Source organism: Histomonas meleagridis (genome assembly GCF_020186115.1).
Source record: "Histomonas meleagridis strain 2922-C6/04-10x chromosome Unknown contig_33, whole genome shotgun sequence".
Lineage (NCBI taxonomy): Eukaryota > Parabasalia > Tritrichomonadida > Dientamoebidae > Histomonas > Histomonas meleagridis.
In genome coordinates, this window is record NW_027150870.1 from 518,028 (window position 1) to 531,162 (window position 13,135).

Below are 13,135 nucleotides of genomic sequence, written 5' to 3' on the forward strand. Positions count from 1 at the left end.
ATTGGTTCAAGAGCATTTTATTGGTGCTCAAATCTATCGGAGATCAATCTCGGGGCAAATATAGAAACAATTGGAGGACATGCATTTTATAGATGCACTTCTATAACTAACATGATAATCCCTGATGACGTCGCAATAATTGATGAGTATACATTTTCTTATTGTACACATCTAATAACATGTGCTATCGGCAAAAATGTTCAAACAATTTCATCAAATGCATTTGAAGAATGTTCGATAACAAGCATTGTAATTCCTGATTCAGTTGAAACAATTGAGAGCAATGCATTCAAGCGATGTACTAAGTTGCAAACAGTTACATTCGGAAACCGAGTAAAATCATTTGGAAGTTCTATATTTGATTCATGTTATGTGCTTGTAAGTGTTATAATTCCAAAATTAGTTACGATAATTGAAACTTCTGATTTTTACTCTTGTAGTAAATTAGAAGAAGTTCAAATCGATGGAAATATTAAACAAATCAATCGAAATGCATTTTTTGAGTGTGACTCCTTAAAAACCATCGAAATTCCAGATTCTACACAATTGATTGGCAATTATGCATTTCAGAATTGTGATGTTTTACATACAGTTATAATTGGAGAAAGTGTAAATGAAATTGGAAATGGCGCATTTATGTATTGCGGATATCTTAAATGCATATATTTTAATGGTACAAAGCAACCAGCTACAATCGGATCGAATGCCTTTTTATCAATAGATACATCTCCATATATAATCGTGACAAATAAATATACAGAGAAAACCTTTGTCGGATATCAAGTTATTACTGATGCACCAAGTGAATGCATACCACCAACAAACACATTTTCACAGTCGAATACATTTGCTAAATCAAATACATTTACACAAAGTAATACATTTACTCAAAGTAATACATTTACACAAAGTAATACATTTACTCAAAGTAATACATTTACTCAAAGTAATACATTTACACAAAGTAATACATTTACTCAAAGTAATACATTTACTCAAAGTAATACATTTACTCAAAGTAATACATTTACACAAAGTAATACATTTACACAAAGTAATACATTTACACAAAGTAATACATTTACTCAAAGTAATACATTTACTCAAAGTAATACATTTACTCAAAGTAATACATTTACTCAAAGTAATACATATACTGAGTCAGACACATTAACATTAAATTCATATCCTCAATCAAGTACGCATTTTGAATCAATTGTAACATCAGAATCAAATACGAATGCAAATACAAATTCAATTTCAAATTCATATGTTACAATAACACATTCATTCACATTAATGTATTCATTTTCAATAACTGAAACACAAGTTCCGGAGAAATCAATTTTATCAAGTTATATATATTCCATATTTAATTCAACTTACACTAATGTTATCACAAACATTATATATTACGAATATTCTGTTATTAAGTATACAACACTTATTGGATATTATTCCGATTTCTTCACGATATTTTATGAGGCTCCATCATCGATAAATGATAATAAACAAACAATAATGATAGTAATTATTGTATGCGCTATAGTGGCAGTAGTTATTGTTGTAGCTTTGATCATTTTATTCGTTCGTATCATGAAAAAGAAACAAAATAATGATATCGAATTAAGTGAAGGATCTTATGAAGTAAAACAGCCCGAAAATATGAATTCGTGTTCAACAGGATTTAACACAATAGAAGTAGAAAATGATCCGTTCGCTAATGATTTCAATGAACCGGATTTCAATGTTGTATCACTATAAACATATCAATTACTTTGATTTTTTTCGAAGTAATTCGGACCTTAATATATAAATAAAATTGAATAATTCAATGTAAATTTATGTTTAAGTGTTTTTAAAAGTGAGAAAAATATAAGCAATGCAAATAAGTATTACCCTGTAAAATGTGTATATTTAAAATTAGAAAAGAAGATTCAACTACGACTAATCTCATTTTTTAAATGAAACATTTTTTTTGCGAAAATTATTGCATTCCAAATTTATCAGTTAAAATTTAAAATTAACAATAAAGAAATAACATTTGAAACCATTATAACAGCAGAGGGAAAAATGGAGATTGTTTTATAATAATGTACTCATTAATTGATGTAGAAAGTTATCATAATGTAAAAGACTTTTATGAACTCATTAAAAATATAAAAGGTGAAAAATGTGCACCAATTGTAATTTGTGGGAATAAATGTGATCTTCAAGAGGAACGCTTAGTAAGCAAAAGAGAAGGATAAAAACTTGAATTGAAACTTCAGCATTAGATATATAAATATTCGAGAAATGTTTGAAACTATTGTTAGAAAGTAATCAATAAAAATAAAATGTGCGCCAACAGTATAAAAAAAACACAATGAAATATATTTTTTTGTGAGAATCATATTTTCTTGTGTCTAAATAGAACCAAACCTATTTATAGCTAAACAAATGTTCTAAGTAAACTGGATTCATATATATTACGTTCTGATTTATTGGTTATTTATTGTTGCAACATTTTAATAACAAATGTTTCTTTTCGCCTATCTTCGAGTGATTGTTGTATTGAGATATGAAAAATGTTAAAAAATACAGTTGATAAAGTTCTGTACCTTTCTATTGAACAACTTTCTTTTCATATAATAATTATACACTTATAGATAAAATTTTTAATGAAAAACATTCATTTTATTTTATAATTTATTATTATGTACAAATTGAATATAATCATCGACAGTTCCACTTGGATTTAGTATTTGCCAATCAATGAGTTCATTTATCAGTTGTGCTAGCTGTGGCCCTGGCTTCACATTGTGCACCTTTGCTAAGTCTTTCCCATTGAGCAGTGGTTTGATTTCATACACATTACAAAGATTTTCACTTTCAACAAATGGAACAAATTCATTATCAAAGAAATTCGAAATGCCTTCTTCAAAAATGAGAAGACGCGAAAACTTCCATAGTTTTCCAGTAGCTCTTATCCATCTTCCACATGTTAATCTATCTAATTGAGTAATTTGTGGAAATGTGAATGATCCAAGTAGAATCGAATTAGCAACATGATAAACTTCTGTGCTAACATGTAAGTTACGAAGTAACGCACATTCTAAAGGAGGAATCTTCTTTCTTCGATTTATTGGATCTGAAACATTTTCATTTCTATAAATAGGGCAATAAACGGTCGCCAGCGTGATGGGATAATGGAAATCGCCGCAAAGAAGTGGCTCAACTAAAGATGCTCGACTAAGAAAATCTTCCTCATTTAGATTCCATTCATTGTTCGAATCAAAAATCTCATAGAATAATTGAGATTGAATGAGGTATCGAACATATTGAAATGGATTTGGTCCTTTAAGTGCTTTGGCAAGTTCAAGTTCGATTCGGGGCTTAGTAAGCTTCCGTGAAAAATCTTCTTTGACACTTTGAGCTGCAGTAATTATTTCTGGATCAACATCAAAACTAAATCTGGAAGCAAAACGGAAAGAACGAAGAATCCTTAATGGATCATCAGAAAAAGATAAGCGTGGATCATAAGTAGTGCGTATTATTTGTTGTGTAATATCTTGAATTCCAGTTTGAAAATCTTCAACTTTGCGTTCATTTATATTGTAAAAGAGAGAATTAATTGTAACATCTCTTCTTAGCGAATCTTCGGCTGGTGTTCCAATTCGAATATTTGGAATTCGAGAATCTTCTGAATATTCATCACATCTGAGCTGACAAACATCAATCCAAAAGTCTCCAAAAAGACATATCTTTGCTGATTCAAGATGTTCTGATTGAGAAGGATTTGTTTGAACCTTTGCTTTTGTTAATTCCTGCATCTTTAATGCAAATTGTGGTCCCGAGGCGTTTTCAACGGACACATCAAGATCATCTGATTCCATGCCAAGAATTTTATCACGAACCCATCCGCCAACAGCACGAACAATAACAGGAGGATTAAAATGATTGCAAACATTTCTTAAAAGTTCGAATGCATTTTTTTCTTGCTGGGTAAGATTTTCTTCTGATTCAAGTCTTTTAATGTTTTCAAGAATAAATTCTTGATCCATAAAAGAGAGCTGGAACAAGGGCACCCCAAAACCTTTATAACAAAAAGTTGGAAGATAAACCATTCAATAAATTCGAGTAAGGCTATCGTTGTGCTGAAGAAACATGAGCACAATTCTTTCTTTCATAGCTAAATTAATTTCAAATAATCGTGATGATGATCTTCGTGAGTTCATAGTTGCATACTTTCTTGAGGAAAAAGCATTTTCTGTTGTTGAAAAAGTTGTTCCAAATTCAGGATTTCCAGGAGGAAAATTCCTTCAAAAATCTAAGATCAATAATCCTAAAACAGGAAAGCCATATCAACCTGAAGAGGTCGGAATTGGCGAAGAGGTTAACTTAAATGGTTGGAGATTCAAACTGATCGGTGCAACAGAAGGAACACTTCGCGCTATGGAGGCTAATTCAGAAACGTTCTCACGTTCTGATTTGGCATCATTTCTTCTTCCAATTTCAGAAAAACTTAAACATAAAACTAATGATCTAAGGATGGCCTTCCAAGAAAAAGATAAATTTAAACGTGGAAGGGTACAGCGTGATCAAGTTGATCCAATTTTATCTAAATTTGGTATAAATTTGGGTCCACAAGAATCAATAACATTATTCAGAAGATACCAATTTGCTGACAGCAATTTGTTTGAATACAATGACTTTATTGATAATATCAAATGAATGGAAAGTAAAAATAAATAAAAAAATTTTTTTTGATTCTAAATTAATTACCTCTTCAAGATTTTTTGGTTTATCTGAAAATCCTTATAAGAAAAGACAAGATATGATTAATCTTAAATTGTTGGATTTTAACTAAAAAAATCTTCTTTTTTTTGGTCTAATAACGAACCAAATTTTTCATTTCAATGATCAGAGATTTGAGCTCTTTTCTTGATGAAATTCGGCAACAAACAGAAAACAAAGAAAATGTTTTCATCGAGTTCCAAAGGTTAGTTCAAAGATTTAATGATGGAGAAAGTTCACAAAATTTAATTCCGGAATTAATTAATCTTTTTAAAAATGATCCTAAAATAGTGGAAAAATTAATAGAGTTCAGTGGAAAATCTAGCATGAAAGAGTTTCAACAATATACAAATCTTAAAAATGAAGTATCTAAATTTTTTCAAATTATTCCAAACACCTCTCCATTTTTTCCAGTTAAAGAATCTCTCAACCAATTTATATCAACCTTGTTCCTCCTTGCAATTCAAGAAATTATTCCTATTTCATTTTTGATCTTTAAAATTTCAAATTTAAATCCACCTCTTCCATCTCAAATCACATCCAAAATAACACAAGCCATGACAAAACTTACATCAAAAATCCATTTTTTACGAATGATTTTTTATGATTCTCTTCCCCCTCCAAAAAACAACCCCACCATTATTAAACCGTCAATTTTGATTCCAACCGAAATACAATTCTTAGTTATAGTAAATTTTCAATTGGATGCCACAAAAATTCAAAAGTTTATTGAACTCCTCACATTGTTTTCTTGTGGTTTCATATCAGTGGAAAACTTCACCTTAATGCTCAATCTCCTTGATAATTCTCTTTCTAATTTCATCGATTTATTAATAGATCCAGTAAATCCAAAATGTTTACATCCTTCCCATTTAGTTAAAACGATCAATCAAATTGGAATTGATTTAAATCAACAAAAATTATTTTTTGGAAATCAATTATTAGAATCATTAAAAAGAGTTTCACCATTATATGGCAATAATTTATTGGAATCTGCTTATTTTTTTGAGCGTACAACAGAAGAAGAATATTTAAGTAAAGAATCGCAACAAATTTCGGAACTTCAAAGTATTCAATATTTTAATTCTTATAAAAGTTGCATACATTATCTCCGTAATAAAGGGGAACTTGATAAATCAATTGAAATCACATTAAAATCATTATATGGTAATTATGCGCCTTCTTTAAGAGATTTTTCTCAATCACTTCCTTTCATTAATATATTTAATAAAAGATGTTTTAACTTAGCTTTAAATTCACATAAAAAATTGCATTATTTTTTATGTGATCAATTAAGAACAAATAATTTCGATTCACCTGAATGGAGAAAATCATATTTTTCATTAATGAAATTTTCATTTGTTTTTCATCATATTATATTGTTGCAAAACATATATATAATTTCCGATGCAGATATATTGACAAGACAATTTTTAGCCGAATTTTTAAAACATTTTCAAAATCTTGATGAAAAATTTAATGCATTTCTGTGTATTTTAAATGAAGGAACATTTTATTGTGGGAAAGAAATAGTTTTTGCGATTCATTATTATTTCGAAATCGAAAAATTATTAAATAATTTTGATGATGTGCAAATTTGTATTACTGATTTCGCGCATACTATTTTTGAAGAGAACTTTGTAATAGAAGACGAAATTGTAAACATTGATATTCCTGCATTAAATTTCGCAAAAGCATTAAACAAAGCAGAAATAACAATTTTTATGAACGTTACTGAATGTTTTTCATTAGAAAATGAAGACTTTTTGTTCGAGGTAAGAAATATTGGAAACGAAATATTGATAAAATCATTTGTAAATCCTATGACGTAGAAATTATATATAATAGAAATATATTAATATAATTTTAATTAAAGAAAATTATAGAGTAAAATTAGATTAAAATATATAAATAAAAATATTGTAAATTTTCATTTCTTTTAAGATTTTTTGTAATGTACTAATTTAATTTATCAATATTTATATATAAGATATTATTAAAAAAGTGATTTCATTAAGAAAATTTCATATCTAATTCCAACAAAATTTCCATTATAAACTCAAAAATATATAATAATTAAATTGAGATTTCATATCATATATTAAATTTTTATGATAAAATTTTCTTTATTTATATAATACAAACAAATATATTTTTATTCAATAACAATAATATATTTATGTTTTTTATCTCTCATGAAAGCTTGATTTATGTGTATTCTTTTTTAAGAATTTTTCAAGTAGTTTTACAATTTTGTCTTGTGATTTTTCAGCTGCAAGAATAAGGGCTGTTTCAAAATATTATAATGAATTCCAAATGTTTTTATAAAATCCTAAAAATTTGGAGAAAACTTCAAATAAAATAAGGAAATATTTTTAATATTTACATTAATTCCTTTATATTTAAGAAGTATCTTAATAATTTTTGTTAATCCATAAAATGATACAATCATAAGTGCTGTATTAAACTAATTACATAAATTCCAATTTATATTGTAAAACATAAAATTAAAGTAAAAAAGCATCAAATTAAACAATATAATATTTTTTTGCATTAATATCAATTTCATTACGAGCAAGAAGTAATTTTATAATTTCTTTGTATCCATTTTTGGGAAGCAATCATTAAAGCTGTCCAAAATAATATAAATTTATTCCAACAACTATTTACAAACAGAAAATTATATAAACAAACTTTAAAGATAATGAATTAACATCTTTTGTATTAACATCAATGCATTTTTGTTCAAGAAGTAATTTTATGATTTCAGTTTCGCCTGAAAATGATACGTACATTAATGCAGTTCGAAATTACATAAACATATTCCAAATTTTTCATTAGAACAAAGAACAAACAAATTGAATTATAAGCAAAACAAAAAAATATCTTTAGCATTGATATCAATACCATTTTGATTTAAAATATATTTTACAAGTTCAATATTATGTGATTGTGAAGAAAAAACTAAAATATTTTTTGGGATTTTATTTTTAATAAGAAAATGCAGAGTGGTTCCAACTTGAGAAGATGATCACTCAGAAATTTTGTTTCAACTTTTTAAGGTATTTAGAATCAAATTATAAATTTTTTTCATCAATTAAATATTCTTATATTACTTTTCACTTTTCATTTATGTATAAAATTTTAATATATTTTCAAAAATTAGAAATATCAAAAAAAAAGATTTCGATTGATATTTCATTTAGCATATATATTTTAATTGTATCTTTGATTGTGTTTATTATCGTTCAATTAATATTTGGTTTTATTTATTTGATAATGAGAAAATCGGGCATAAATTTCATACAATGTTGCTAAAATTCTTCCTATGTCTTTTAATTGGCCCTACAGATTGCAACTAAATTTTAATATCATGTATCATGTTTCTGATATTTTATTATATAATATTTTCAAAGAACTCTACCGTGTGGATTTAGAGACATTTTTATTTTTGTATAATGCTTTTAAGACTTGTGTAAACAATTCAAAAATAGGTTGGTTATTTGCTATTTGAATTCATTTTGATCGTAAAAAAGTGGAATCAAATTTCACATGCATTTTTGTACAACTTTTTCTGGAAAATGAGAGAGTAGAATGTACTAAAACTTTAATCATATAAACTAGATACATATGACTATAATATATTAAAATATAAAACGAATCTATAGGGCCATTTTTCTAAAAAAACAAAAATAAAATGGAAAAATTTAATCATTTTTCATCTGTCACTTTTTGAAATGGAAAGAAAGAATCCAATTATGGACAAATACAACGATAAAAGAGAGAAAAAGTAGCAAGTTGCAATTCGCAATCTCAAGGTGAATATTGTTTTGCCAAAAAAGGAAATTGTTCGCACAGATCAATCCACAAGTCCAATCCCTATTCTTGATCAACGAGCAACAAATGCAACACCAATTCTTCAAGAAATCAATAAGAATGTAAATAAGCCAGCAAAAGGCAGGAGATATTCCGTTGCAATCATGATTTTCTCGTTACTTGTGATGTACTTTTCCCCATCGGCGTATTCAATTTTAAGAAGAACTTTGACAGGCCTTCCATTATTTTCATCACTTTACAACTCAAGAGCAAAGAGATTTTAGACCGTTCAGAATTTCTTTTAAAAACCGAAAAATTGTCTCAAATTTTGGAGACATATTCCAAAGAAAACAATATTTAAAATACAGAAAAAATCAAAGCAATAATCTCCGTTGATGCAGCCAGTGTTACACAGTCCAATAACATTTTTTCTTCAGGAAGAGTTGCTGGCTTGATCGAAGAAATCAACATTTCTCAGGATGAAGTAGAAAAATTGAAAAACTCATATCAAAAATTCGAACAATTTTTGATAAACAATTCAAAATCAACATTAAAGGCTGCTTTTGTTTTCCAGCTTCAACCTTTGGACAAAATTTACCCCTGCTTAATTATACACGTTATACCATGGAACACGGGGAAAGAAAATCCTAAAATCGTCCAAAAGTTAGACGAATTGAAAAAAATTATTGAAAAAAATAGCAATTTTGCAATTATTGGATATGCAGCTGATGGAGACAACTCAAATCGTCACTTTTTAAGAAATTTGGCTTTCAATGGTATACGGAAAAGTGACGATGTTTGTTTCTTTCTGATAACCTTCATCTTATGAAAAGGGGAAGATATTGGTTTTTGAAAAACATTAATAAAATAGCAACCAATGTCAATCAATTCATTTCAGATTTTTGTGTTCAATATAATATACCTTCAATCGTGATGTCAAACGAAAAAATCACGAAAATGCATGATTCTTTGCCAATTCGGGTTTTTGATCTCAAAGTTCTTTTGAAATCAGTTATTGAAGGTCATAATCTAATTTTCAGTTATATTTTCCCATGGTCTCTTTTTATGACTTCAATTAATTCCAAAAATATTTCAATGGAAAAACGATACAAATACCTTCTGATTGTATTGAATAATTATTTCAATTGGTTCTCACAACTTTATGATCAGAACTTGGTCATTGATACCAAAGGAACAATTTTAAGCTTGCTTAGTGTTTTTAAAAATATGAAAGGGACACACACACTAACAGCATATCCTTAGCTTGGTGCGTTGCACTCGCTCGCGGCTAAGCTGAACATAGATGATCCCGAAGTGTGTGTTTTGGTCCGCTTTTTCGTTGCTACTACATGATACCCATTAATATTATCCTCTACATTCCATCAAGTCATCAAGCATTTATTGTATCATTCATGGCGGCATCAAAATCATGATTTTTCATGATGCAAAAGCTGAACCAAAAAATTTTCATTTTTGGGGTAGGTCTCAGAAATGGCACTTCTATCTTGCACATGTGCAGGATGCAGAATCTTTCAAAAATGAATCATTATTGAAGAACGGAAGTCCAAAAAAGCTGAACAAAAAAATGTCAGGTGGTTCAGCATACCTCATTTAATCCGACACATGTGTCGGATGCAGAATCCTTCAAAAATGAATCAAAATTGAACGTCAGAGCTGAACAAAAAAATGATCAACCCTTAATTTCAAAAATGACTGAAATCAGTGATTTTTCATGGTTTTCAACGTGTATATCGTGTAAAAAGCGTAGTTTTGCCATTCAACGTAAAATCCTTCAAAAATGAATAATTATTGAAGAACGGAAGTCCAAAAAAGCTGAACAAAAAAATGTCAGGTGGTTCAGCATACCTCATTTTATCTGACACATGTGTCGGATGCAGAACCATTCAAAAATGAATCATAATTGAAGGACGGAAGTTAATCCTGGAGTTTTAGATAAAAATAGAAGGACGGAAGTATGATAACATTTGAAATAATAATAAATTCTGATTCGACGGGTATAAGTAATGAGTATCAGTAATGAGTATTAGTAATGAAATTCAGTAATGACAACATTGATGCTAGCGTCGACGGTTCTACCAAATGTGCTTCATTAATGATTGAAATATTCTTTCTCCACTTCCGATCGAATTTGTGGTGTAGCTTGACGTAAAAATAAAAGGTGACAGGATTCTGTCATCACGACCAAAATCACATATCAAATATATTTTTAGAATTTACATCAACAGGAGAATCTAAAATTTGTGTTAATTCTCCTTTAAATTGATCAGGGATTGAGAAATTAGAATTTGCTTTTCCCGAATAACTCTCTACTGATTTGAGCTTTGTTCCTATGTCATTAATTTTAGCAATTAATTCATCAGTAATTGTTTTAATAATGTCAGATCTTGCCGCCATATATTTATTATTAAGTTCTGCCGGAGCAATGTTTACTAATTTCTTTTCACACACTTTTGCTAAAACATTATTAACAAATTTAATGTCGGCAGAATGTAACAACTTTAATGTCTTATCATAAAATTTTACTCCGACAAGAATAATGTGTTGAATAATATATTTCTCCGATTTCTTATTCAATTTAATGTTTTCAGAGTGGTTATATTTAGATTCAACAGCAGCATATTCTTGTACTTTGTACTTACTAATTAAATAATTATGAAAATCTTCCATTTACTTATCCGTGAATTAATAATTTTTATAAAATTAAAACAATGCGAAAAAATAAATTATCGGAAGTAGATAAAAAATTTGATGATATAGAATCAATGTTTGAAAAACTTGAGCAAAAGAATATGGAAGTATTAAATAATGCACAGATAAAACTTATTCACGACAGATTTATTTTTTTTGCACAGAATGGTATAAGTGCATTTATCGCACCAATGGGCAGTGGGAAGAGATATACATATTTAAAACTTGCTGCTAAACAAGAAGTACTATTTAATGAGCCTTTCTTCGAGCTAATAACAATTTGCAGCACAAGTAATAAATTCGATGAAACAGTAAACATTTATAAAGAAGTGATTAAAAAGAGTAAGCTCGTTGCCGTAAAAGATACTCAGTTACTCGACTGGTTAAATATGTATATGAGACGGATTTTAAAATATAATTCGATCATTAAATATATCAACAGCAATTTTAAAGAGACTGACAAAGAAGTAAAAAGATTATTTACAAAACATAATTTAAACAATCAAAAGAAAAGATTAAAATATGTTGCCGAAAAGTTGGCAAAATATTTGTGGAGAACTTATCCTCACCGTTGCTGGCTCATTCTTGATGACTTTGCATCACATCCATTACTGAGGAATAAAGAAACGGAGATATCAAGGTTATTAAAGAAGCTCAGGCATTTTAATATTAATGTTACCATATGTGTTCAAACAGTGAAGAGTATCCCAAAAGATATTAAAAGAACATTGTCAGACATTGTATTATTTAATGGGATCGGATATGAAAACTTCTTCGATCTGTTAAAAGAATCACCTGCGAGTGTGTTTGATGCAAAAAAATTATGGCAAGAGTTTAGTAGATTAAAAGATCCTCACGCAACATTTACACTTCACATTAAAGCGAAGAGAGTAATAGTAAATCAAATAATAAAATAAAAAATTTATTTTTGTTGTTATTGCTCTTACTTCAGCGATTGCTTTCGCTTTGCTCAATAGCGAATAAATTATCATCAGGAAGACCTTGGACGCTTATGGTAATGTATAATGGATTCAATAAATGAACTTCATGAAGATTAGCATCAACTAGTGTTAATTGTAAATGTGATAGATCATTACTGTTTAATTCGATTCCAAAATCAGCGTTCGATACTATTATCGGAAAGTTTGCTGAAAATGAGTTATTAATTCTTAGAACAATTTTTGATATGTTAATTGTTTCATTAAGATTTCGATATGAACTTTTCCCGACATTTGAAAGAAGATATAGAACAGGAGTTGATAAGATGTTTCCGACACTTTCAGCAATAATCTCATATTGTTCATTATAAGATGCAGGAATAGGAAGTACTTGAGAATATAATCCGGATATTTGAATAATATTATATGATGCACTGTTGATAGTAAAGGCTGTGTCGGAGCTGAAAACAATTCTTCCCGCTTCATCAACTTCAGAAGTTACACCTGATTCTTGGATGAGTGAGTTTAACAGAAGTATAAATGTTTGTGAATTGAGGTCTGTGTAATCAATCGTGAAATAATATTTTTTCTTGTTTATTTGTATAAAATCATCTTTCTCAATCACAACAATAGAACATTTTGTCGTTAATGACGTAACAATCATTTTGGCTAGTCTTGTCGGTGGTGATGGAAGATTAACGTCGATTCTATTATAATGTGCAGCATCATAAGAAGATATTGTGTAATCAATTACAGCATTATACATTTTGTAAAAATAAAATTTTTATTTTATTAAAATGTCATTTGTTGGTGTTTGGTTTTGTGTCATTGGAACAATATATGGTTTAAATTCTGTTGTAAAAACTTTATTGAAAGCTTATGAAATATTTAATGTT

The 13,135-nt window shown here is 28.4% G+C and overlaps 3 protein-coding genes across 3 annotated transcripts; 1 reads left to right on the forward strand and 2 right to left on the reverse strand.

Annotated features, from left to right (window-relative positions):
- Nucleotides 1-2,681: 2,681 nt before the first annotated feature.
- Nucleotides 2,682-4,043, reverse strand: GO595_005365 (polyA polymerase family protein; the record flags this gene model as incomplete). Its single annotated transcript, XM_067918600.1, has 1 exon — nt 2,682-4,043. One exon carries the CDS (start codon nt 4,041-4,043, stop codon nt 2,682-2,684), a length of 1,362 nt encoding a protein of 453 aa, XP_067774578.1.
- A 103-nt stretch (nt 4,044-4,146) lies between these two features.
- On the forward strand, nt 4,147-4,713 carry GO595_005366 (putative flagellar microtugule protofilament ribbon protein; the record flags this gene model as incomplete). Its single annotated transcript, XM_067918601.1, has 1 exon — nt 4,147-4,713. One exon carries the CDS (start codon nt 4,147-4,149, stop codon nt 4,711-4,713), a length of 567 nt encoding a protein of 188 aa, XP_067774579.1.
- Nucleotides 4,714-12,249: 7,536 nt separating this feature from the next.
- GO595_005367 (DNA methyltransferase) lies at nt 12,250-12,903 on the reverse strand (the record flags this gene model as incomplete). Its single annotated transcript, XM_067918602.1, has 1 exon — nt 12,250-12,903. One exon carries the CDS (start codon nt 12,901-12,903, stop codon nt 12,250-12,252), a length of 654 nt encoding a protein of 217 aa, XP_067774580.1.
- Nucleotides 12,904-13,135: the final 232 nt, after the last annotated feature.